This window comes from Calliphora vicina, chromosome 4, assembly GCF_958450345.1.
Source record: "Calliphora vicina chromosome 4, idCalVici1.1, whole genome shotgun sequence".
NCBI classification, from domain to species: Eukaryota; Metazoa; Arthropoda; class Insecta; order Diptera; family Calliphoridae; genus Calliphora; species Calliphora vicina.
The window spans coordinates 41,533,962-41,560,908 of record NC_088783.1 but is presented as its reverse complement, the minus strand read 5'-3'; the positions used below and the strand labels follow the sequence as shown (position 1 = coordinate 41,560,908).

The window sequence follows — 26,947 nt, the reverse complement described above, 5'->3', positions numbered from 1 at the left end:
AGAAAGTGTCTTACAATCGTGTGAACTTAAACTTTTTTCTGGCAATATTGTCAGAGAAAACATTGTTAGATCCGACTGCTAGTTGATACAAATATTGTCAGATATCCGACAATCGTGTGAACACATATAGTTGTCAGATCATTTTATACTGTCAGATGGGCAAATTTTTAACATCTGATCACCGCATCATTGTCAAATAAAAAATATAAGCAATGAAATGTAAACAAAGTGTTTGAACGCGAAAAATCAATTCTGACATTTCTAAATACGCGTGAACAGACAATTTTTTGCATGACAACGTTGTCAGATAATTGTCTTACGATGGATTTCCAGATTGTCTGACAAATGTCTTAAACCGTATGCTTCAAAAATGTCGAATTTTGTACCAACGAATCATCATATGCGTGAAGTTTTGCTTTACTTCTATAATTTGAAGAAAGTGTCACTGAAGCACACCGATAGCTCACCAAAGCCTATGGTGAATGTGTTCCATCGGTTTCAATGTGCGAGAGATGGTTTGTTGCTCCGATTAATTACTTGCGATGAAAAATGGATCCATTACGATAACCCGAAGTGCAAGAGATCGTATTTGAAACCCGGCCAACCAGTTGAATAGACAACAGAGCCAAATATCCATAACGCTAAGGTAATGCTCTGTATTTGGTGGGACCAAAAGGGTCCTATCTATTATGAGCTGCTAAAATCTGGCCAGACCTTCACATGGAACATGTGCCAATCGTAGATGATTCGTTTGAAGCGATCATTGGCCGAAAAAATTGGTCCGGCTACTATTTGTTCCGCTCTCTCTGGAATACGCTTCACTTCAGAACAGAGTATCCGAAATTGGCTTGATTCGTTCCTGGTCTCAAAATGTTTCAAAAATTGTTTCAAAAAATAAAGCTTAAAATTTTAAAAAATTTCGCATTTTTAACATAGAAATTACTCAAAATAATCCACTTACGAGTGTTGTATTTGTTTTCACATAGTTTTTCTTACTATCATTCTCGCCACTTAGGTTTATGACAACTGAGTTAGGTCTTTGACAGTAGAGTTTTCGATGTCAAAACAAAGCTTAAGTTCTCTTCGAAATTAACTATAATTTTGAAATGTGTCAACTTTCCAAAAATGTTCGTCTAGGTCGGACACGGATCCTGGACAACCATTTGGGGGGAAATAAATTAATAAAAAAAATAATAAAGTAAATCATATTAAAACTTTTCGGTTGTGGAGTGGGGAATTTTCTTTTTTAACCCTCTCGATCCGCGCCTGGTATAGATAGATAATGGTAACGAAATTGTTTTAATAATGTGTCAGCAGTAATTACTTGAATGGTTTAACATTAATATTAATTTTTAAATTGAAATAATGTAAAATTAGTACTTGGGCCTAAATTACCAACTCGGGTTTAGATAATTTTATATTATCTTAGTAATACATATCTATATTTATAATCTATTAATACATAATGTGTATATTACTAATTTCTCTTCTCATTTTTATTACAGGAATGACTGATAAACAATTGCTACATCAACACTTTTGAAAATCCTCAATCATCCTCAAAACCATAAAACTTATAAATAATTTAAATACGAAGCACGATTTAAGTTTATTTGTGGATTTATTCTTAATCATTTGGCGAGTGAGTTTATATCACATTGTATTTAAAAATATGTCTTAGCAACTACACACATAAATACATGCATATGATTGAAAAAAAAATATATAATGAATTGTGTACAATTTCTATAAAAATATTTTGCACAATTTTACACTGAAAAATAACAATTCCACCAAGTGTCTGTAACTTAATGTCCCTAACATTAAAAACAAAAGATATAAAAATAATAATAAAATGACTGCGTCATTTGTATTTAACTGAAATGGTGGTTAAAACCATTTAGAATATTATGGATTGGATTTGTGGTGTGTGTGATGGATGTATGTATGTTAAAAATCATGTATCATAGCAAATATTTAAATATTATACTATAGTTATAGTATAGTAAGCAATCATATCATATCAAAACAAACTCATTCGCTAACATTTACACAACTGACTATAAAACTTCAATCACAGCGGCAGAAACAATTGTTTATGTTGTTATTTAGTTATTGTATACCGTGATATTAATTGTTAACATATTTATTTATTTATGTAGTTTAATTTCTATTTTTTTGTAAAATAAAACCATTTATTTACCTCTCTATCTACTACACCTATACATATTCAATGTTGCACATTTATTATTTATTTTGTATTTGTTTAATGAAAACAGCAATAATACACAGCTTATACTAATTAGTTTGTATTTTATATTTATTATTTTACATGAACATTAGTATGTACGTTTGTACTTATTACTATGTAATACTAACTGATAAATAATTGTTAAATCAATAAATTTAATACTTATTGCTAGATATTATTAGATGTACAATTTGGTTTTACAATAATTTAAGTAATTATTAGGGGTTAATAGAGTAATTTTAGTTGTTTAATTACATGCTACAAATATTTAACATGAATAGTTTGTATTTTCTAATAAATTATTTAAAAACGGGAGGATATGAGGCCAAAATCAATTGTAATAAATTTGTTACTAAACTTTTGAAGTATGTAATTAGATATTGCTTAGCGATAACTTAAAGAAGTAAGATTTTAGTTTTCCTTACACTCATAATAGCAGTTTCCATTCTAGGTTGTATATTTATCATAAAGGACCAAAACTAATAAAACTGTTAATTGAAACTTAAGAAATGTTTTCTAAAATTATATGGCTTAACATTTAATAATAGCCCAAATTCGGTTAGAGAAGTGTTACTAATGAAAAGAGTTTTTTAATTTTTCGGGAAATCGGAATTGATTTCGAAATTTCCCGGGATCCCGGGAATCCCCGCCTATAACAAATTATTCAAGTTTAAGAATGTAGACTTCGTTGGTTTGAAATGTAATTGAATCCAAATACAAATTTAATATAAAGATTTCTAATTTTGGTTATATACAAACCTGACACCATTTGCCATTTAAATGGCTTTAATTTTTCATTAGATTTTCTTCTACCTTCATTAGATTCCAATTAATTCTGTTAATGCGCAAAAAATAAATATTTAAATTTTTTTTTTAAGTAAAGATGTTAATTAAAACTTTAAGAAAACTCAATAATATTAAACAAAATTCAATTCCACGGAAGGTGGTTTTATTCCAAACATTTTTGTTGTACTCTTTGTGAAAAAGCAAAATACATACTAAAATAATTCCACTTTCGATTGAGTAGAATAGAATTCTGTGACATTCACGAGTTTTTGGACTATTTTGAATAATAAACTTGTTATTGGTCTATTTGGGTTAAATCTTTGTTATTGTATGAAACTTCTGCATTTGTTTTGGAGCTTTAAGCTTCTTTTAGAGAAAGTCAAGTTCAAAAAACATCAAATAAAACTAAGGAAAATAATTCCCGGGAATTCTCGCAAAATTTCCCGCGATTTCGGGATTGAAAATTTAATTTAATGTTTAAACATTTTGTAGCGAAAGTAGCTCGCTGTTGGAATCAATTGCCTTTTGAACTTCACATATTTTCACATACGAATAATGTTTTTGGTCTGCAACTGCTTAGACATATTTTTGATTGAGTGTATGACTTAAATATGCGAGATTTTTTTAAAATTTGTAGCTTTTATTTTGAAACATTTGTATAATATAAATTAATTCAAAGTATTGGCCATTGTTAGCTATCACCCTTACCCATCTTTCTTGGCAACATATGGATTCCGAGCCAAAAGAACATCTTTTGAGGCCAAGAACGAATCAAACCAATTTCGGATATTCTGTTCTGAAGTGAAGCGTATCCCAGAGAGTGTGTTCTGCATAGAGCGAAACAAATAGTAGTTGGAAGGAGGACGTTCTGGACTATAAAGCGAGTGAGGCAAAACTTCCCAACCATTTCATTCAACAGGTATTGCAACATGTGGCCGAAAGTTGGCATAATGGAATATTACGGTGTCATGTCTGGTCGATTTTCAGTTAATGCTCGCTTCAAACGAATCAATCATGTTAGATAAAGGTTCCCTGTGATGGTTTGGCCAGATTTCGGCAGTTCATAATAGATAGGACCCTTTTGGTCCCACCAAATACAGAACATTACCTTATCGCCATGGATATTTGGCTTTGATGTTGTAACAGTTCCGCTGTTTTTGGAAGTTCTTCCATGATGAAAAAACTTCCGGTTGATACAGCTATTGCTGAGTTAACAATCTTTGACCGATTAGGAATCGGGTCGTTCCGGATCGTAGATCCGATAGTCGTGGAAACCTCAATTCGGCTGGTTGGCCGGGCTTAACGTACGATTCATTATGCTTCCATTTTTCATCGCAAGTAATTATTCGGTGCAAAAATGATTTTGTTTTATAGCGTTCAAGCTGCATTTCAGACATACAAGGTCTCTTGCTTGAATGGTACCCAATTTCCCTGCTTTTGGAGGAATCCTGTTGCTTGCAAACGTTTTGAAATTGCAAGGTCTTGTTGAGTTGTTAACAATTTTTATGGATTAATGCCTCCAATTTTTGGACTTCAGACTTTTTTGGCTGGCTTGGGCCATCTTTGTCTTCCGTGTCAAAATCACCACTTCTGAACCGCTCAAAACAATCGCTCGCACGTTGAAACAGATGGAACACATTCGTCCTAAGCTTTGGTGAACAATCGGTGTGCTTCAGCGGCACTTTTCTTTTTTAATTTAAAGAGGTAAAGCAAAACTTCCCGCATATGACGCATTGATGGTATAAAATTCGACATTTTCGAAGTAAAAAAATTTTGTTGTTTACATATATTTAATTAAAGACAAAAACCGATTTCAAAAGATACGCCATTTGTTGTGAATACTGCATTGGAAAATACCGTTATCGAAATAATTAAAATATCGATATCGTTACCGTTAAATTTGTACCATTTCAAATCGCTAGCCAACCTTGATTTATTTGTATGATGGACAAAGAGTTTTATAAATTCTTTGTAAGAAATAAATTGACAGCAAAATTTAATTATGGACACAAACCAGGAACATTGAAATTTACATAAACAATTTAATTTTAACTAACTCTTGGTAAATGTCGTAGTTTCTTTTTTTAAATAAATAAACTTGCAACGACTGAGGACAAAAATCTTCTTTCATAGTGTAGGTTTGTTTACACAACTGTCAGAATCGATAGAGTTCCAATGAAGGCGTACTTGGCTGTAGACGGAAATATAATTATTGTGTACATATGTACGTATGTACATAAATATTTTTTATTTTTTTCCTTTTTGCTAAACAAATGTACAATATTGTTGTTGTTTATATTAGCTTTAATAATTGGGTAACCTATATATATTCATAGATACATATATACATATGTATCTGCCAGTATATACAATTGTTTATATAGATTTACATTCATACGTACCACCCCAAAACAGCCAACCATAAAGTACACAACTCAAAATCGTTCATTCGCACAACTACAACTTGTTTGAAATTCACACAAAATTGTTGAATTTTGAAAAAAAAATAGAAATTACCCCATAATTGTTCAAACAAAGTGGTGTCTCATTAAGACTCACTTCACTCTCTTCGTGTGTTCATCAGAAATATAAACAATATTTTTTTGTTTTCAATATTAAAGTAATAATTTTTTCTTTTTTTGTTATTATTTGAATGGTTTAGGTGAGTTTTGTACGTAATTGTTGTTTAAACATAAAAAGGAACAAAAATATACAAATATTGGGGGAAAATATTAACTCCAAAATCAGAAATTCTTTAATAAGTAGTAGTGTTTTTTTTGTGTAAACTAATTTTTTTTAAATAAATTAAAACATAAATCTTCTATCTATATACATATATAAAGGAATAACTGGTAAAAACTAAGTTTTGGTACTTTGTGGCACCCTACGTATTTTTTAAACCAATAAAAATATAAATAAATTTTAAATCGTATTATAAACTTATCAAAAAATGCCAAATAAAATTTTGGTACTTTTTCTAAATTCGAACCCTTTAGATAAAAATTGGTACTTTTTCATAAAATAAGTTTCTCTATAAATTGACATAGACATATGAATATTTTATTCAGAGCACTGAAATTTTTTCTTAAGCACATGAACACAGATTTTAAATGCTTCAGACATATCTGTGTCACAAATAATTTCGACATAATGGAGTATTTTGAAATTTCAAATTTGGCGAGTGTTCAAGAGGAAAAGGCAAATTGATACTTTTTCTTCTAATGGTACTATTTTAATAACTTATCGACATAAAAGTTAGCTGGTATGCTTCTGAGTGATGTAAGAATTAAGGATCGGGTACAAAGGTATAGAGCAAAGGTACTTTTTCGTTTCTCTAATGGTACTTTTTGAATTTTCAATAATAACTGAACTAGAACAAGTAAGAGAGCTACAGTGCCGGACTTAAATATTCACACAGCATACAGATTTATCTTTAATCTTCCATATTTTTTAAACGAAGGCCACAACTTTCGTACGGGTTTCAAAAAAATATTTATTTACATATAACTTATTGAAATATATGCACCCCTATCGCGAATCAACATTTCACATGAAATATTTTCCCTTTTCCTTTTTTCGTTCATCAACTTTGTTCACGTGAAAAAAATTCCCCTTGTTGTGAAATTTTTAGATGGAATTTTGTAAACAATAAACAGCTGTTACGAACAAAATCAACTATTGTGAATGTAAAGTTCATCATGATATTCCCGATAGCAATTTTCTCTTCGAGGGAAATGGATATTTCATGGGAACAAAATTTCACATGTTATTGCCGATAGGGGTGATGGAAAAACTAAACATAAGTTGGCACATTTCAGAAAAAAAATTAACTAATGTTTCGAAATTCGATTTTAAGGGGACAAAAATATTCACACAGTTTCTTATTTTTAATAAGAAAATAGTTTTTTTTAATCGACCAATTTTTGGTGACGTCAGCTCCAATATTTTGCCATTCTTGTGACAGGACTTCTTTAAGTTGAGTCTTACTAATAATATGGTCCTTTCCTAGACGCCCGCCCAATTTATCCCACAGATGTTCTATGGGATTCATGTCAGGTGATTGCGGAGAAGTCGGGAGAATGTGGGGAACATGATGCACTATCCATATTCGGACCTCATGGGCTGTGTGTTTGGGGTCATTGTACTGTTGAAAGTAGAAATGTTCCCAAGCTTTAACTTTAGAGCCCACTGTAGTAGTTTTTCTTTTAAAATATTAAGGTACACTGTTTTGTCCATTGAACCGTCGATGAAAACTAAGTTTCCTACACCAGATGCAGCCATACAACCCTACAACATGACACCTCCACCACCATGTTTGACAGTGTTTACTACATTGTTCTTTTCCAATTCAGTGTTTGGGTTTTTCCAAACTGTTACTCTGCCGTCCGATTGAAAAATACTTACAAACAATCTTACAAATATAAATCTGAAGATTTCTGGAACGGAATACTATTCATAGATAATATTTTTCAATAAATTTTTTTAATCGGACGGCAGAGTAACAGTTTGGAGAAGGACAATTTTTTTTTTAAATTTTTAGTGAAAAAAAAATTTTTGAGTGAAAAAAAAATTCGGGTTAAAAAATATTTATTCCTATTTTGACCCATTGTAGGTCCAACTTACTATGGTCTTATATACGTCGTTGCAAAGGTCTTTGAAATATCTATCATTAGATATCCATATTGTCTATATTAAAGACTTAGTAATCCAGATGAGTGAAAAATCGGTCAAAAATCGAGGTTGTCCTGGTCTTTTCCTTATATCTCAGCCATTTGCGGACCGATTTTCTCGATTTTAAATAGCAACCGATATATGAAACGTGTATGTAAGTTATTTGGGGATTTCGGAAAGTTGATTTCAACACACAGACGGACATGGCTATATCGACTCCGTATCTATTACGATCCATAATATATATACTTTGTGGGGTCGCAAATGAAAAATGTAGAAATTACAAACGGAATGACAAACTTATATACAGTGAGCCTCAAAAGAGAGTATACACCAAAAAATATTTGATTTTTTTTAAAATTTTAATGATTCGGTTTGTTGGAGATTGAGTTGAAGAATAGATTCGGTTGTGAAAAAAAAAGATTTAAGTCGAACTATAATGATTTTCATGATCCTAAAAAAATCAACAAATTTGCGGATGTTTACTCACTTTTGAGGCTGTGTGTATATCCTTGTCACTCATGATGAAGGGTATAAAAACTATTTTTGATTGAAATATTAAGTGATCACTGATGATCGTGTTTTTTAATTTGAACCTATATTTATCGATTTATAACCAGGTTTATGTTTCAGTTCATTTTCATTTTATTACGATTGGGCGGCGAAGCGCATCGGATTATCTAGTATCTACATACTTATATGTTTTAGACAAGTCTAAACATTTATTGTTAATACATACATACTGATGCATTTTTAGCACCCGCCTTATGAATTTGTTTGTTATTAACCCCAAAATAACGAAAATTGGAAACAAAATTATTGAAATTATTATTATTAATAATACTATTTGACGTTAATGTACTCGCCTGTTGTTTGTTGTTTGCTAACATTAAAATTTTTGTCGAACCAACTAAAATTTATTTAGTAAAACAAGTAAATTACACTTAAGAGACCAAACTAGAGGCCTTAACGGTGTTTAATTTTATATGTATAAATAAATAAAGACTTACATATAAGTATAACATTTTCTATTAAACACTTGGTTGTTTTTTCTTTTATAAAAGCCAAGAGCCGCCATTTAATCAATATATGTATGTACATAAATGTTTTATTTATAATTTACTTAAATATGAATCATTTATAGACACCACCACTTTGGTTTCCTTTAAAGAACATTAAATTTCAATACATTTTTTTTTATTTATAAAAAAACATAACTGCCTCAGAATTTAATAATACTATGAAAAAAACAGAGCTAGTAACATTATAATAATATTAAAAACAGCCATAAACCATTTATGATTTATTAAGTGTAAAGTTAATAACATTGTGTATTAACAGAGCTCACCACAAACCGCTAAACACTGCCACTGCCACTGACCGACCGACCAACACACTTAATTTTATATAGCCGGCCAAATTCAGACTTTAATTTAGTTTTAATAAAAACAATTTGAAGCATTAATGTGGCATACATTAAAATATTGTATGTAGTAGTAGGAGCTACTTGAAAATAGGCATGTTAAATTGATTATTTAATAAGTAGTTTTGTTATTAGATGTGGCAACATTATTATAGAAGTACACTAGACCAGTGGTCGGCACTCATAGCCACCGGGTGTCGAATATAATAGGTTACATACTAGGTAACGATATCTGCTGTTATTTTGGAAATAAGCTGACTTACATTTTAAATCCTTAAGATTTAAATGTATCTTTCCATCAAAACTATCCTAGGAAACTGATTTGGACTTTTTTGAAACGTCTAAAAAAGTTGATTGACAATTAAGTATGAACATTTTTGTTTATACAAATATTTGTTTACAAAAACAATAGTCATTAGCTGAAAAAAACCTATAGTAGGAGAGGGTGTATAAAATTCGTTACCAGCCATAATTGCTGCTTACAGTCTACATGAACATGCATGCATTTGATTTATACTCATATAATTATAGAGATTATAATGATTTTTTTTTGTTCATTCGTTTAATATGAGGTTTTAGACAAGACAGATATTAATCAGTTAATCGTTGTGATTAAAACAAAATGTAATAAATTTTATTATTTAAATTAAGTTTAAATTACGGTAAACTGTTTTCATAGCTGACAGAGAAGGGTGATTTTAAACGACAATGTCCTACAGGAATATATTTATCTACACATGTATTAAAATATAAGACAAAACATTTAGCGAAAATTAGAGTCAGTTTATTCAAACATTTATAAAATATCGAAGTTACAAATAGACACTGAAGTTACAAATATACAAAAACGTAAACTCTTGAACTCAAAGGTCAAAATTTGACAGTTCTGCAAACCATATTCTGAAAGCTTAACTCTTCTATATCTATTTAAAGTATTGTAAAGGGTATTTTTTTTAAAGGCGGATAACTTTAACTTGAAATAAAGCAGAGAAAAACGTTTTTAATCACCCCTATTGCCAATAACATGTGAAATTTTTTCCCATGAAATATCCATTTCCCCCGAAGGTAAAATTGCTATCTTGATATTCCCATGAACTTTTCATTCACAATAGTTAATTTTGTTCGTAACAGCTGCTTATTGTTTACAAAATTCCATCTAAAAATTTCACAACATGGGAAATTTTTTTCACGTGAACAAAGTTGATGAACGAGAAATGGGAACATTTCCTATTCATATTCTATCACCCCTATCGGCAAAACATGTGAAATTTATGTTCCCATTCCATTTCCCTCGAAGGGAAAATTGCTATCGTTAAATTACCCTGAACTTTTCATTCACAATAGTTGATTTATTGTTTAGACAATTTATTCATTAGACAATTTGAAGCACAACAACAATTTGTTTCAACTATCAAAATATATACATTTTCCCATCCTTCTGGCAACATATGGATTTCGAGCCAAAAGAACTGGTCATCTTTTGAGGCCAATAACGAATCAAGCCAATTTCGGATACTCTGTTCCAAAGTGAAGCATATCCCAGAGAGAGCGTTCTGCATCGTTCGAAACAAAACTTTTCAACCACTTCATTTTAAATACTTGTTAACAGGTATTCCAACATATGGCCGAGCGTTGTCATGATGGAATATTAAAGATTCATGTCGGCCAATGATTGCTTCAAATGAATCAGTTTTGTTCGGTATAGGTTCCCTGTGATGGTCTGGCCCACCAAATACCGATAATTACCTTAGCTCCATGGATATTTGGCTTTGGTGTCGATTCGTCCAGTTGGCCGGGCTTCACATATGATCTCGTACGCTTCGGGTTATTGTAATGGATCCATTTTTCATCGTAAGTAATGATTCGGTGCAAAAATGATTTTCTTTTACAGCGTTCAAGCATCATTTCGGACATGCAAAATCGTCTTTCTAGGTTTCGGCTTCAATTCGTATAGTACCCAATTTCCCAGCTTTTGGATGAATCCTGCTGCTTGTAAATGTTTTGAAATGGCTGCTTGAGTAGCTCCCAATGATTTTACAAGCTCTTGTTGAGTTTTACAACAATCTTCATGGAGTAATGCCTCCAATTCTGTGCGATCTTTGTCTTCTGTGTCAAAATCAATACTTCTGAACGCCTCAAACCATCTTTCGCACGTTGAATCCGATGAAAAACATTCACCATAAGCTTTGGTGAGCAATCGGTGTGCTTCAGCGGCACTTTTTATAAGTTTGTCATTCCGTTTGTAATTTCTACATTTTTCATTTCAGACCCTATAAAGTACATATGTCATGGATAAGCCATGTCCGTCTGTCTGTTGAAATCAACTTTCCGAATCCCCCAAATAACTTACATACACGATTCATACATCAATATCTCCGGAATTCTTCCGGCTCGGTTTCTATTCGAGAAAATCGGTCCACGAGTGGCTGAGATATAAGGAAAAAACCAGGACAACCTCGATTTTTGTCCTATATCTGGATTACTAAGTCATTAATATAGACAATATGGATATCTAATGATAGATATTTCAAAGACATTTGCAATGACGTATATAAGACCATAGTAAGTTGGACCTACAATGAGTCAAAATCGGGAAATAAAAATTTCGCTAAATATTAAAAAAAATTTAAAAAACAAACAAAAAAATTTTTTGCTTTATTTTGAAGTATAATTTGGTGAAGGGTATATAAGATTTAAAAATTTGTTTCACTTACCCTCAAAGTATTGATTTAAACGGCTTTAAATATGTTGAAAGTAAAAGTTTCAATTCAAACTCGATATTTATTTCATGCTCTTCACCATCGAGTTGATTTCACACATCATAAATGAACCATGATCTTTCAACGAAAGCCAAGAGCACGTTTTCCACCCAACAAAGTTGTCTGGTAATTCGAGATTTATTTAAAGTGTTGGTAAGAAGGTATTTATGGACCGTAGAGAAAACCTGTAACTGTAACTGAAACGAATTCGAAATAAAATAAAAATAAATTATGAATATTAAATGAATTTAACAAAACGATAAAACGAGCAGAAAAAACATCTTATTAATCAGAAAAGAAATTTTAAACAAACAAATGAAAAGAAGAAAATATTGTAATTAAATAAACTAACGCCCACAAAACTGATGTTTGTTAAATGGATTTAAACTACAACACAACTGATAAAATGCGAGAACGGATGGAGCCACACAAAGTCATTTATAAAAAAGATGGATCAATTTGTTGTATATTAAACATTTTCATTAAATATGTACCGCAATCAATGACCAAACGAACGATCAATCGATAGATTCCATTCATTGACCGACCACAATGAATACAAAATGTGAAGGTAAAGAGTTTGTAAGAGCGTAGTATTGAATTTAAAATAGTTTTTTTTCTGAAAGAATTACTTTTATAATCTTAAAGACGCAGACCATAAATTTTAATAATATAGTTTACCACCAACACCTTACTTTTATCAATTTGGTTTTTTTTTTTGTTATTTTATAGATTTGTTAAGTTATTTTATTTTGAATATTATTTGTTTTTATTTTTGTCTATATTTTCATTTGCTTTTGATTTCAAATAAGAAAGTCTTGAAATCGAAAGTGTTATTTATGATTGGCACCCGTTGCCTGACATTATTGATACAGGTTGTTATGGTTGTAAATGTGAAAATCTGAAAATTGAAATATTTGAATTAATAAAAATACTAGATTTTATGGCGAAAATCTCTGGTGATTTATGGTGTTGTTTTGTATCGAAGATGTGTCAGATTTTTGTCATATTTTAAAGGTTTTATGCAGGTGTGTTATTATCTATTTATTGTGTTATAAAAGAAATACTTAAGATTGAATAATTAAGTGAGGTTTTTTTTAGATAACTAGCTTAAATGATTTGAATTTAATGAAATTAAAGTTATGAGAGACCAAAAAGTATTTTTTTGGAGCCAATCTATGAGATCTTTCAAAATGATAGGAACCGGTTCTAGTTCTAATTGCCAAGTCCAAGCTGGGGATAAAAAAGAAAAATACTGGTTATAAAATATGATTAAAATTGATTCTATCTATGTTCGACCAAATTTGTTTAAAATTCATTGACAATTTCTGGTTACTTGAGTAAAATATAATAAATTATCTCGATATTGAGTGGTATATTATGAAGAGAATAAAATTTTGCTTGCTTTTGCAAAACTAATAAAATGAGTTTTCGGTTACCTGAGTAACCATTGCAAAATACTTGAATAACAGACGTTTTTAGTTAATTAATCGTTTTAATATCTATTAAATATAAATAATATGATCGATTTATTTAATATTTGATAGCAAATTTGATTTTAAAAGTGATTCGTGGAATAATAAAAACCGAGTACTCGAGTAACCACTTTTGAAATAACAACAATTTTGAACGATTTATATAAGATAGATACAAATAGATAATGGTAACTCGAGTAACCGGTTTGAAATACTCGGATAATCGATTAATACAAGGAGTAATCGTTTTTTATTTAGAAATATTAAATAATTTAAGTGATTAATTCATGATTAAAATCAAATCATGGTTTTCAAAATAGTTAAACGAGTATTATTAACCGATTAATCGAGTAATACAAACCGATTAATCGTGTAACCATTTTTGAAAAACTAAACTTTTTCTTAATTTAAAAGATATCTAATGTCAAGGATTTAATGATTAAGAACAACTCATTGTTTTAAAAATATTTAATATTTAAATGATTAATCGAGTCATACAAGCCGATTAATGGAGTAATAATTTTTAAAAAACAAAAATTTTACTTATGTGCTGTTTTTCTATAGCGAACGAGTACTTTGAGTGGAAATTTAACATGTGTTTTGTTATTGTAACAAAAACAAAATACATGTAAAACGTCCACTCAAAGCGCTCACTCGCTATAGAAAAACAGCACATTAATAATTTAAAAGACGTCTAATGAAATGGATTTTGGTTACTTGAATAACCAGTTTAAAATATTTAAATAACCGATATTTAAATCGAGTAATTATTTTTTTATTTAGGAATATTTAATAAATTATTCACAATTAAAAACAATACATTGGAAAAAGTAAAAGACTACAGTTTGAAATATTCAGAGAATCAATTTTTAAATAGAGTAAACGTTTATGAATCTGATAAAATCATTTTTAGAAAGTAGTCAAGCGATTAATCGAGTTATTTTTCTCGTTTTAGAAGAAAACTATTGAAATGGCGTTTCTGTACTTGATTAACCGATGTCAAATATTCGCCTAAATGTTATAAATGTACAATCGACAATGTTGCACGATTTAGACTAAAACTAATGATGGCTTTTTTATACTTAAGTAACAGATTTTAAATACTCAGATAACGGACTTTTAATCGAGTCATGAAATCCGTTTAATCTAGTAATCATTTTAGAAAAAAAATAAATTTTTGCTTGATTTAGAAAGAAAATTAATGAATTTGCATTGCGTATCTGATTTTAAATACTCAGAAAATCGTATGTTAATTCAAGTAAGCATTTTTATATCTACTGAATATTAAATAATATTAATGATTTGTTTATTATTTAATAAAAACCTTGGTTTTAAAAGTATTTAAAGAAATCAAATGAAAAGCTTGTAGAAAATTACGTAAAAGCTATAAAAAATTAATTTTTATACATTGCTGTAAAAAAATAATGTTAAATTCTTTAAACAATTTCCAATTTTTTACAAAAAGAACCTTTAAATGTTTTTGTTTATTTATACGTACATATATATTTAAATATTAATTTATTATTACAAATTTCAGAGATAATAGTGCTAAAAAGTCATTTTTCAAATTGATGATTTTTCAATGTGTTTAATTGTTTGGAATTTCAAAAATTTACATAAAAATAAAAAAAAAACATGAAAATCAATTTTTCAAGCTGTCAATTGCAATTAGTCTGTTTAAAAATTGTCTTTGTGTACAAACATACACACATATTATGTATGAAAGAGTGTATATTTTTTGCCACAGAGCATCGACTTTTTTTATTGTAGTTTTTTTGTATATTTGTCACACTTTGTTTCTTGCAATTTAAATATTAATCGTTTATTTACACTACAATACTTTAAAACGGTACAATTGCCAATTTTACAGTTACACTCACACACAAATACACCTACAAAACTAAATGCTCTCATAAAAATTGTCACACAACCAAACATACATACACGGCGAGAGCTAATCAAGTGCGACAATTTTATTATTGTTATTAAAATAATGGCTGCCTGTCTGCCTGTTTTGTTGTTTTTGTTGCTGGTATATTTACAGTAATTTTTATTTCTTCTTCATGTTTTGTTTTGTTTCATTTCATTTTGTTTTTGTTTTTATTGTTATTTAAGTTTTATTAGTGTGTTTTTATTGGCAATGTCAAATTTATTAAATAAATACTTTACATTTTTACGATTGTTGCAAGTATTTATTGAGTTTGTTGGCTAATTCACAATTACAAATGAATGGAATGGAATCTCTTTATGATTTATTTTTTTTTACGTTAGATTTTTTTCAAATCGTGTTGAAGATAAACAAATCGTAAACAGAAAAAATTCCACTTTAATAAAAAATCATTAATGGAGTGTATGTGTGTGTGTGTGTGTGTATGTTGTATGTTGTAAGTTTTAATTAATAATTGTTAATTAGTTGGCGAAAATATTTCGTAAGCCTGTACGTCGGTGGTTTAATTTAATGAAAATTAATGGTTGTGTTGTTATTGTTTTAATGGTTTTCAAATTAATCGATTCAATTAATAATTCTTTGAATTGTTTAATGGTTTTTAAATGATTATAGTTTGTTTTTTTGATTTTCAATCTGGAACAGGATTTGAAACTAATTTAAACCCTGAAATATGGATGCAAAATTAAATTTTTGATCGGTATCAATATAATATTCAAATGTGTAGTACAGTTTTCACCTTCAGAGTACTAAAATTTAAATGTTGTGTTGTTTTCATTAGAAAATTCTGTTATACACAAATTTTTCTGTAGAAAAAACTGTTATTCGCAAATGTTTCTATAGACACAACTGTTATACACAAATTTTTCTATAGAAACAACTGTTATACAAAAATGTTTCTATAGAAAAACTTTTATACACTATTTTTTGTATAGAAATAAACTGTTATACACACATTTTTCTATAGAAAAAAACTGTTATACACAAATTATTTTATAGATTAAACTGTTATACACAAATTTTCTATAGATACAACCGTTATACACATATTTGTCTATAGAAATAACTGTTATACACATATTTTCGATAGAAAAACATGTTATACACAAAAAGTATGTAGAAACAGCTGTTATATACACATTTTTCTATAGAAAAAAAACAGTTATACACAAATTATTTTATAGATAAAACTGTTATACAACCGTTATACACATATTTTTCTATAGAAAAAAAACAGTTATACTCAAATTTTTTTGTAGAAAAAACAGTTATATACAAATTTTTCTATAGAAAAATCTTTTATACACAAATTTTTCTGTAGAAAAAACTGTTATACACAAATTTTACTATAGAAAGAACTGTTATACTCCAATTTTTCAATAGAAAAAACTGTTATACACATATTTTCTATAGAAAAAAATGTTATACACATATTTTCTATAGAAAAAAAATGTTATACACAAAAAGTTTTCGTAGATAAAACTGTTATACAAAAATTTAACTATAGAAAGAACTGTTGTACTCAAATTTTTCGATAGAAGCAGCTGTTATACACACAATTTTCTATAAAAAACTGTTATACACACATTATTTTATAGATACAATTGTAATACACAAATTTTTCTGTAGAAAAAACACAATGTTTCTATAGAAAAAACCGTTATGCACAAATTTTTCTATGAAAAAAAAGTTATACATAATATAACGATAGAAAATAGTTTGATAGAATCAAATTAGTTACGCGAGTACCACGGTATTTTTCAACATCAAAAGAAGTTCAATCGTATCAACTTTTCTATTACTGACCTGAAACAATATTAGCTAAAGCTTAGTCAAATTTGTACTGAGTTTAACTAAACTTTAAAAATTTGCTTTGTTTAACTAAAAAATTTCTATTAAATGCTTAAAATGTTTACTATTTGCAGATATTATTCTTTATTCAGTTTATTTTTATTCTATTAGTTATCTATTTATATTAAAACATACAATTAGTCCATGACTTTTCTCAAATTTGATCTCTAACTCAAAAAGAGGTCATTGTACATATTATTCTTATCAAAGTCATTAAATTAAAAGACAAATAATTAATAAAATCTAAAATCAAACTCTGCTTATTTAAACATAGTAATATAAAGTCATTTACTTTTGTTTGTATATTTTGCTAATTCTTCATATCTTGATCATTTATTTATTAACAAACAGAAATATTTAAAATATTTGTTTGTTTTTTTTTTGTTGTTTTATTTGTCTTAAAATAAAATTGATTTATGACACCTTGTTCAACATTTTAAATTGAACAAACACCACAAACTGGATATTGAAAATGAAAATATTCTTAAATTTTTGCAATATTTTTTGTTGTTGTTGTTAAATTTTCGAAATGTTTATATAATTTATGATTTTATGTTGACATTTTGGTATGCCAAATGTTGCTGCTGCTGCTGCATGCATGCAACACAACTTGACAACTCCAACAACCATGAAAAGAAAAACAATTACGAAAAATACTACTCAAATAGGTGGTGTAACAAAAATTGAGAAAAAAAAATATTTTTTTTTTTTTTTTAAAAAAACTAGAGATATGAAGTGTCTACACATGCAGCTGTGATTATATCTTAACACTTGTCTCAAAAATACAGTGCCATTTATTTGAATAGGATCAAGTTGTCTGTAATTAAATTCTGAAAAATCGGAGTATTTTCAGTAAAGCTGAAACTGATGTCAAAGTTTTATAGAAGCAGTTAGGCATAGATAAATACACATAGATCGGAAACTCTAATGTCAAAGACCTAACTCAGTTGTCAAAAACCATAGAGAATATACATAGAGCGGAAAGTCCTAACTGTCAAAGACCTAACTCAGTTGTCAGAAAGTGGTGAAAATGTATTACATAGTAGAAAAAAAATATGTGAAAACACATATAGTTTCCGCTCTATGTTTCTATGTTTAGTGGTAAATTCTTCAAAACTTGTTAGTTGTTGTAGAAATTATAAAATATAATTGCTCCTGTAAATCGAATGATTTAAAAAACCCAACAATTTTCAAAAACGAAAAATTTACGATCTAAATCATGTGGAATCGTTTAACGAAACACAAAAATTAGTTAATTCTTTTTAAAAACGAAAACGTTAGTCCTATTCGGTTTATAGAACAAGGGGAAAGTTGGAAATAACTTTTTATAAAAAATTTTAACAGTAATTTTAATTTATTTGTGCAATAAATTTGTTATGCTTTAAATAAATTGAAATAAATTTTTTTTTCTTTTAAAATTTTAAAAAAATTAACAGCTTTTTGACAAATATCCCAGCATGTCTGTTTTTTTTGTATAATTTTAATGCTTGTCTTAATGCTATTAAGTTGATTAACAATAATAAATTAATCAACATTAATTAAATTGAAATGTTTTGTAAGAAATAATTTGATTTTTTACATTGTTCGCATACATACCACATAGACAACACAGCAATGTCCTTGACTTTAAAAAAGGGGTTGAGGGAAAACTAAACTACATAAGTGGTAATACTTACAAATAAAAAACCAAAACTCTGGCCACTTTTAAGCTAATATCCTGTTTTAATAAATTTCCCTTAAACAGGGTTGTATTTAAAATTCACCACTTTCTACACATACTTAGCTAAACACAAAGAGAGCCTGGAAAATAGAGAAACAGAGAGAGAGAGGAATATAATTTCCCATTAAACACCCTTATGTACCGTTAGAAATGTGTGTTTTGTGCTAAATTTACGCACAGTGTTACCAACTTTCTATGACAAATTCTAATTGGCAACATAATTGCGACACATTGTCAGGCCAGGCAGTGGCCATATTTAACATTGCTTTAGTGGTGGCGACAGGGGTTGTGGTGGTAGTTTTAGAACAGTTTTTCGTAGTCTTGCTTCTGCGCGGAAAACGACAGTTAGAAATTATTCCCATTGTGGGGAGACTGAGACTTACTGACTGCAGAACGAGAACTAAAAAAAATACGGTCTTGTTCTTTTTTTTAGCTGAGTGTGTTGGATGCAAAGAAAAATATATAGAAAACGCATCAACGTTGAAAATGTAGATACAAACTTTTTTCTCTGCTGGTTAAGTGCTTCGTTAACAACCAAACGAAATAGAAAAAAAGTGAAAAATTACTAACTAAAAAACTAACTAACAAAAAATACAAACTGTTGAACGGTAAGATAAAAATTATTAAACATCAATAAAATCCAACGAATTTATACGTATTTCCAATCCTCTAATACATTTTTGTTTTTCCCCCAATGTGTATAATAAGTGAATTTACAAGAAAAAAGAAACTCAAATGAATATTAACCAAAAAAAAAAAAACGAAACGAAAAGCAGAAAAAAAAACTATATCAAAAATCATTACAGGACAAGGACTGATTAGAATTTACATATACATACACTTCCGTTGTTCACAAGTTTTTTTACTCTGCCCCGAATCTGGGTCAGTTGGAGTTTAAGACACAAGCGAATAAGAACAGAAACACTGAATAAATAGAAACTGAAAAAAAGCCCCGAATAAACTGAAAATAAAATAACCATTTAAAAAAAACACATTCTATACTACTACTACTCACTAACCAACAAAACTAACTAACTAATATTTTAATAATATAATAAATAAAATATAATATAATATAAAAAAATATACATATATAATAAATATCTACATTTTACGTATATCAGCTATACATACAAGTAGAGTATATACAATATATACATACATATACTACAATATTTATATACATACATTTATATATTCATCAAACGAAAAAAAAAACAGAAGGAAGAAAAGAAAGAATACAAAAAAAACCTAAAAACTAACCGAGTGCTTTAATAATAACTCTTGCCCCTTATTTTATTGTAATTGTAATTAAGAAACAAAAAAATATATAAAACCATAGAAAACTTCTGCTTGCTCTCTACACCTACAATATTAAAGCAAAAACAGAAAAAAAAATCGAATAAAGTTTCGAAAAAATATAGATAGAAAAAAAAAACTAAAACAAAGTTAAAAATCAATTTAATCGACTGCTTTCTTCTTCTGCGTTCTTTTTTTTATTCCGAAATATAGAGTTGCATCTACAACATACTACAACATCAACTACTGCTACAACACCAACAATACCAGCAGCAGCAACAACAACAATTACAACAACAACATATTAAAGAACAAGAAAAAGAACACCAAAAACCACATACAATCACACAACAGCAACAACAATCTAAACGGCTATCGGAGCTACGAAGTACGATTAAGTCTTCAACAGCGACTACGATTACGACGACTACGACCACGACGACGGAGGAGACAATTTCCACGATTAATCAAGTATCACACTACTACTACCACCACCAAAAGCAGCAACAACATTAAAGAGAAGAATTAACACGAGCAAGACCCCTCTCAACAGGAAGAAAGAAAGGAGGGTGGAGAAAGAGGTGTTAGAGAAGTTAAAGACGAAAAAGAAGCCAACGACTGCGACGACGGAGACGACTACACAACAATCTGTGATTGACGTGGTGTGGTCCTTTATTTTGTTGCCGCAATAGATTTTCTCAAGTGTGCCATCGCGATGGCTGCTCCAGCAGCCTGTACGCGTTTCTCGGACAATTATGAGATTAAAGAAGAGCTGGGCCGAGGCGCTTTTTCGATTGTAAAACGTTGCGTTCAAAAATCCACAGGCAATGAGTTTGCTGCAAAAATTATCAATACCAAAAAGTTAACAGCACGCGATTTTCAAAAGTTGGAGCGCGAGGCGAGAATCTGCCGCAAGCTACACCATCCAAATATTGTGCGACTGCACGACAGCATACAGGAGGAGAACTATCACTATTTGGTGTTCGATCTGGTGACCGGGGGCGAATTGTTTGAGGATATTGTTGCAAGGGAATTCTATTCGGAGGCGGATGCATCGCATTGTATTCAGCAGATATTGGAATCGGTAAATCACTGCCACTCGAATGGTGTGGTCCATCGTGATCTGAAGCCGGAAAACTTACTATTAGCTAGCAAGGCCAAGGGTGCCGCTGTAAAACTGGCCGACTTTGGTCTGGCCATTGAGGTGCAAGGTGATCATCAGGCCTGGTTCGGTTTTGCCGGCACTCCTGGCTACCTCTCACCGGAGGTGCTCAAAAAGGAACCCTACGGCAAGCCAGTGGACATTTGGGCTTGTGGTGTTATCTTATACATTTTGCTCGTTGGTTATCCACCGTTTTGGGATGAGGACCAGCACCGTCTGTATTCCCAGATCAAGGCTGGAGCTTACGATTACCCATCGCCCGAATGGGATACGGTAACACCAGAAGCCAAAAATCTCATCAATCAAATGCTTACCGTCAATCCCCACAAGCGCATCACGGCGGCCGAAGCCCTCAAACACCCCTGGATATGCCAGCGCGAGCGTGTTGCCTCCGTGGTACACCGCCAAGAAACTGTTGATTGCCTCAAGAAGTTCAATGCCCGTCGCAAGCTGAAGGGCGCCATCTTGACCACCATGCTGGCCACGCGCAACTTCTCCAGCAAGAGCATGGTCACCAAAAAGGGCGAGGGCTCGCCCGTCAAGGACTCGACCGACTCATCCAACACCACGTTGGAGGACGACGACGTCAAGGCCAGGCGCCAGGAGATCATTAAAATCACGGAACAACTGATTGAGGCCATCAACAGTGGTGATTTTGATGCCTACACCAAAATCGGTGATCCGCATTTGACTGCTTTCGAGCCGGAGGCCCTCGGCAATCTGGTCGAAGGAATTGACTTTCACAAATTCTACTTTGAAAATGTCTTGGGCAAAAATTGCAAAGCCATCAATACTACCATTTTAAATCCACACGTCCATCTCTTGGGCGAGGATGCCGCTTGTATTGCTTATGTACGCTTAACTCAATATATCGATAAACAGGGTCATGCCCACACCCATCAGTCGGAGGAGACACGTGTCTGGCATAAACGCGACAACAAATGGCAGAATGTCCATTTCCATCGTAGTGCTTCGGGCAAAGCTAGTGGAGCAACGACATTTGATTTTGTATCCCAAAAGTAGACTACAACTGCTACGACTTCTACGACTTCGACGATTACAACCAAAATACAACAAAAACAACAACAATGACGACGACCACGACGACGACGACGAAAGCCACGACGACAGTATGTCTACCACTATATAAACTATAACAAAAACAACAAAAACTACTTACAACAAAACAGGATTATTTGTGTGTGTGTGTGCAAGCGAAGGAGAAGAAGAAGAAGTGGAAAGAAGAGCTAAAGGAGGAAGATGAATCAGAACAAGATGATGAAACAAAATAGAATACCGAAGATGAAGAATTATAATAGAAGAGAAGAAAGAACAGCAGCATATTTAATTAAAAGCGAATGAGGAAAAAATAAACTTTTTTTATTGAACAAAACAAAAAAAAAACCAAACAAACAAACAAAAAATATAAAAAATAAAACCGTGCAAAAAAACTTTTTATTTTTTAGAGTGCAAGAGAAAGATGTTGAAGAAGATACAGAAGAATATTAGAAGAAGAACTTGAAGATGAATTTTTATTTTATTTTTCGGAACAAGAAGAAGAGGAAGGAGAAGAAGCCGCAGCAGCAGCAGCACTTGTCAGTGTTAAAATTACACAGATATTTTTTGCGTCTACGTCACCATTTTTTTCTTACTTTAGACTCTTATAAAAAATATACTTATAATTATAAATTAAAACAAAACAAAAAAATAATAAAAACAAAAAAATACAAAAAAACCAAAATTCGATCGAATTCTTAAATAAATTATATCACAATTTAATAAAAATAAATAAATGAATAAAAAAAACAAAAAAATCCCAAAAAAACATACATGTAAACATTTAAAATTTAACTAACTAATTAAATTTAATTCTAAAATAAATTCTAATTAAATTCTCAAAATAAAATAAAAAAAAACAAAAAACCAAAAAAAACAAAAACGATTGTAAAGTGTATTTATTTTTTTTTGTTCACCTAAAACCCCCTTCATTTGCTCTCACACTCTAAATTTCGTTGTTTTCCCAACAATTGAATTGAATTTGGAATTGTATGGATTCCATTCAATTAAACCAATCAATTGATGAACCACCACATGTGAAGACAGGGGATGCTTCCGTTTACCAGCTCATTTTCATTTACATTTACATACATGTTCATTTTCATTTCCTCTTTCCGACTCCCTGTCAATTATGTAGGTTTTCTTTTTTTTTTGTGCTACATTGTATTTATTTTATCCACTTCTCTTTATTAATTCAATATGTATATCAAGGACTACAACACGGACTCTGACTGTATGAGTGACTATGTGAGTGAGTGACAGAATGACTGGTGTGTGTATCGTTATTCATCATCATCTCCATCCTCCACATTGCCATTTTCCCAACACAAGTATTGAATTAAAATCAACATCAATAACAACAATAAGAATCATATTCAAATCTACCATGTACGACGGGTATCATCATCATGTTAAACTAACTAATGACAATTTATTATTCATCCTCTCTACTCCATATCACTTCATGTCCTTCGATATTGTGTGTCAGGGGGATAAACATGTTGGTACCAATTGTAGGCACTTTTCTTTCAGGTACAATTTATCACAATGATACGAAAAGGTCTTATTTATTTGGATCACTAAGTAGAAGGATTTGCAATTTTTATTAACAATTTGGGACTTATTACGATTCAAAAAGGACAGAATATGCTTCAAGATTTCTTCCACTATATTGTTCGTCGACCAACAGTTTTCTGGAGGAGAACTTTCACTAATTGATGATCGAAATGGTACGAGTTGTTTGACGATATTGTAGCAAGAGAATTATATTCGTAGACGGATGACATCTCTATCATCGCAGATGTCACTCGAGTGATCTAAGAAGTCTAATATGATACAGAAGAACCTTATTTGATATACAGTGAAGCCTCGAGTATCCGTGATTCGATTAACCGGCAACATCAATTATCCGTGAAAGAATAAGAAAATATTTTTGGATCGATTAAATTATAAATATTTACACGTGTTTAATTTAGAAATTTGAGAAGTGCGGAATGTTAGAGTTAGACAAACAAAGTGAATCGAAACCGAACAACTTTAAAGACTGCTGAAGAACCAAAAGTAGATTTTGTAGTTTATGAATGGTTCCGGATGGAACGATTTAAAGGAACTCCATTTTCTGGATTAACAGTGAATGAAAGGCTAAAATATTCCACTCAAAAATAAACAAAAAAGCGACACAGTATTCACAAACTATATGTATTAAAAAACTACTCAAAATTGGTACTCCCGGTGCCGACCATTACGGAAATAGAAAATAGAATATCATCATCATTTCTGAATTCTTAAGTTTGAACTAGGACTTCAACTTCTTTACCAATGCCTATTTTGGATGTGTTGCAAAAGTTGGAACATTGATCCAAAAGTTTTAACTATCGGACATTTGTTAATGTTTTTGAAAAAAATTTGGTGAAAATTGAATTACAATACAATGGAGTTATAAACAAGTAGTTCTCTTCCTGTAAAAGGAAATGAAAAGCATTAGAAACAAGGTATCCATTATGTTCTATTAGATGTATGACTTACAAATTTTAAAATTTTTAGCTTTTATTTTGTAACATTCAAAATATTGACCATTGTTAGCTATGACCTTTTTTTCCATCTTTCTGGCAACCTATGGATTCCGTGCCAAAATAACTGCTCATCTTTTGAGGTTAAGAACGAATCAAGCCAATTTCGGATACTCTGTTTAAAAGTGAAGCGTATCCCAAAGAGAGCGTTCTGCATCGATCGAAGCAAATAGTAGTCGGACGGGGCAAGGTCTGGACTATAAAGCGGGTGAGGCAAAACTTCCCTGGGTATTTATAGGGTATTGCAATATGTGGCCGAGCGTTGTCATGATCGAATATTTCGGTTTCATGTGTGGGCGTTTTTCGGCAAATGCTCGCTTCACGTTCGGTACAGGTTCCATGTGATGGCCTGACCAGTTTTCAGTGGCTATTAACAGATAGGATCCTTTTGGTCCCACCAAATAAAGAGCATTACATTAGCGCCATGGATATTTGGCTTTGGTGTGGATTAGGCTGGTGGACCGGGCTTCACTTACAATCTCTTACGCTTCGGGTTATCGTAATGGATCCACTTTTCATCGTAATTATTCGGTGCAAACATGATTTTCTTTTAAAGCGTTCAAACATCATTTCCTACATGCAAAATCGTATTTCAAGTTCTTTCGGCTTCAATTCGTATGGTACCCAATTTCTCTGCTTTTGGATGAATCGTGCATAAGTTTTGAAATTGCTGCTTAAGTGACATCCAGTTTTCTTTCGAACTCTCATAAAAAAGTACAAATGTGCTCTATTAAACAATTAAATAAAGAACTAATTTTAATTTGTTTAATTTTATACTACAAGCTAATGAAGAGACCAACACCTTTCGGATGACAGCTTAAGTGTTGAAATCAAATGTCGCAGTTTGTTACGTTACGTCATATTCAAAATGACCAACCCCTTACCATAAATTCCCAAAGGGTTTAACGTACAACATGCTCACAAACAATGTGTCATGTGATATGGGAATATAAGGATTAGAAATGTTCTGTTTATTCTGTAGATTCAACAAACTTTATTATTCCCCAGTAAAAATTTAAAGACATTTTGTTAATTACAAACAAATTTACCATTATTCGAATATGGCTACTTTGGAAGTTAGCACGATGAATACTGTGCTTTCCAACTATCCTTATTATGAATTAAAATTATGCAGAACTGGGCCATTGAAATTAAATGGAATATTACTAAACTGCGGAATGAATGTGTACTGCAATGAAAATTGTACAAGACTTTTGTCTTGATGTTCTGAATAAGGTGATAATTCATAATAAATTACTTAAACGTTAGGCGAGCTATTGTACGCAAAAAGGTCTTAGATTTTTGCTTATATCTCGGTTAATATTCGTCCTCCTGTTTGAGGAGTTATGACAATATTTGTAAAGAATATAATTTCCTACATTTTGGTTAAAGATAATATTTTAGTATCATCAAATGTTTTGGAGTTATAGGGCATTTATTTTCAGTTCAGTTGCAATGATTTCTATAACCACAATATATAATTTTTTCCAGTCAATGGCAACCTCCAATATCTCGAGTAGCAGACTCATGAATTAAGGGGACTTTAAAACATCAAGATGAAGTTCTCTTCCAATCTACATTTCTCCTAATCTTATAAAACATATAAAAATAAAGTTGGAAGATTTTGATATCTCAAAGGGAACAAAATGATAATACGTTCTTATAATATTACAAGAGCTTTGTGTAAGATTAGAACGGATCCATTGTTAAACATCGGAGTCCAAAATTCATTCTACATTGTGTTTTTAGTCGTTAGAAGCCAGTTAAAGTATCCATAGATTTAATATTCGACCGGAAATAAAGAAGGAAACTTGACTGGAAATATGATAATTGGCAAGTACATTGCCCCATTATGGGATATATTATACAAAGAAATACATAAGTAAAAATAACTTAATTTAAATAAATATTTAATATTACAGTGTAATTCATTCGTTTCGATTATGGAAATTTAATTCTCTAGATCTGACTCACAGAGA

The 26,947-nt window shown here is 30.7% G+C and overlaps 1 protein-coding gene across 7 annotated transcripts in view; it reads left to right on the top strand.

Moving 5' to 3' along the window:
- CaMKII (Calcium/calmodulin-dependent protein kinase II) overlaps window positions 1-23,281 on the top strand; it is a 34,699-nt gene extending 11,418 nt beyond the window's left edge. For 4 of the 7 annotated variants that reach the window (XM_065509981.1, XM_065509980.1, XM_065509976.1 and 1 more), the window contains one exon: window positions 20,394-23,281. In XM_065509981.1, coding sequence (XP_065366053.1) covers window positions 20,896-22,365 — 1,470 coding nt within the window. In that variant the 5' untranslated portion in view covers window positions 20,394-20,895 and the 3' untranslated portion in view covers window positions 22,366-23,281. Of the gene's footprint in view, window positions 1-1,505; window positions 1,643-19,205; window positions 19,490-20,393 lie in introns of those variants that run through there. The other 3 variants (XM_065509977.1, XM_065509975.1, XM_065509979.1) reach the window with 2 other exon arrangements.
- The last annotated feature ends 3,666 nt before the right edge of the window (window positions 23,282-26,947 follow it).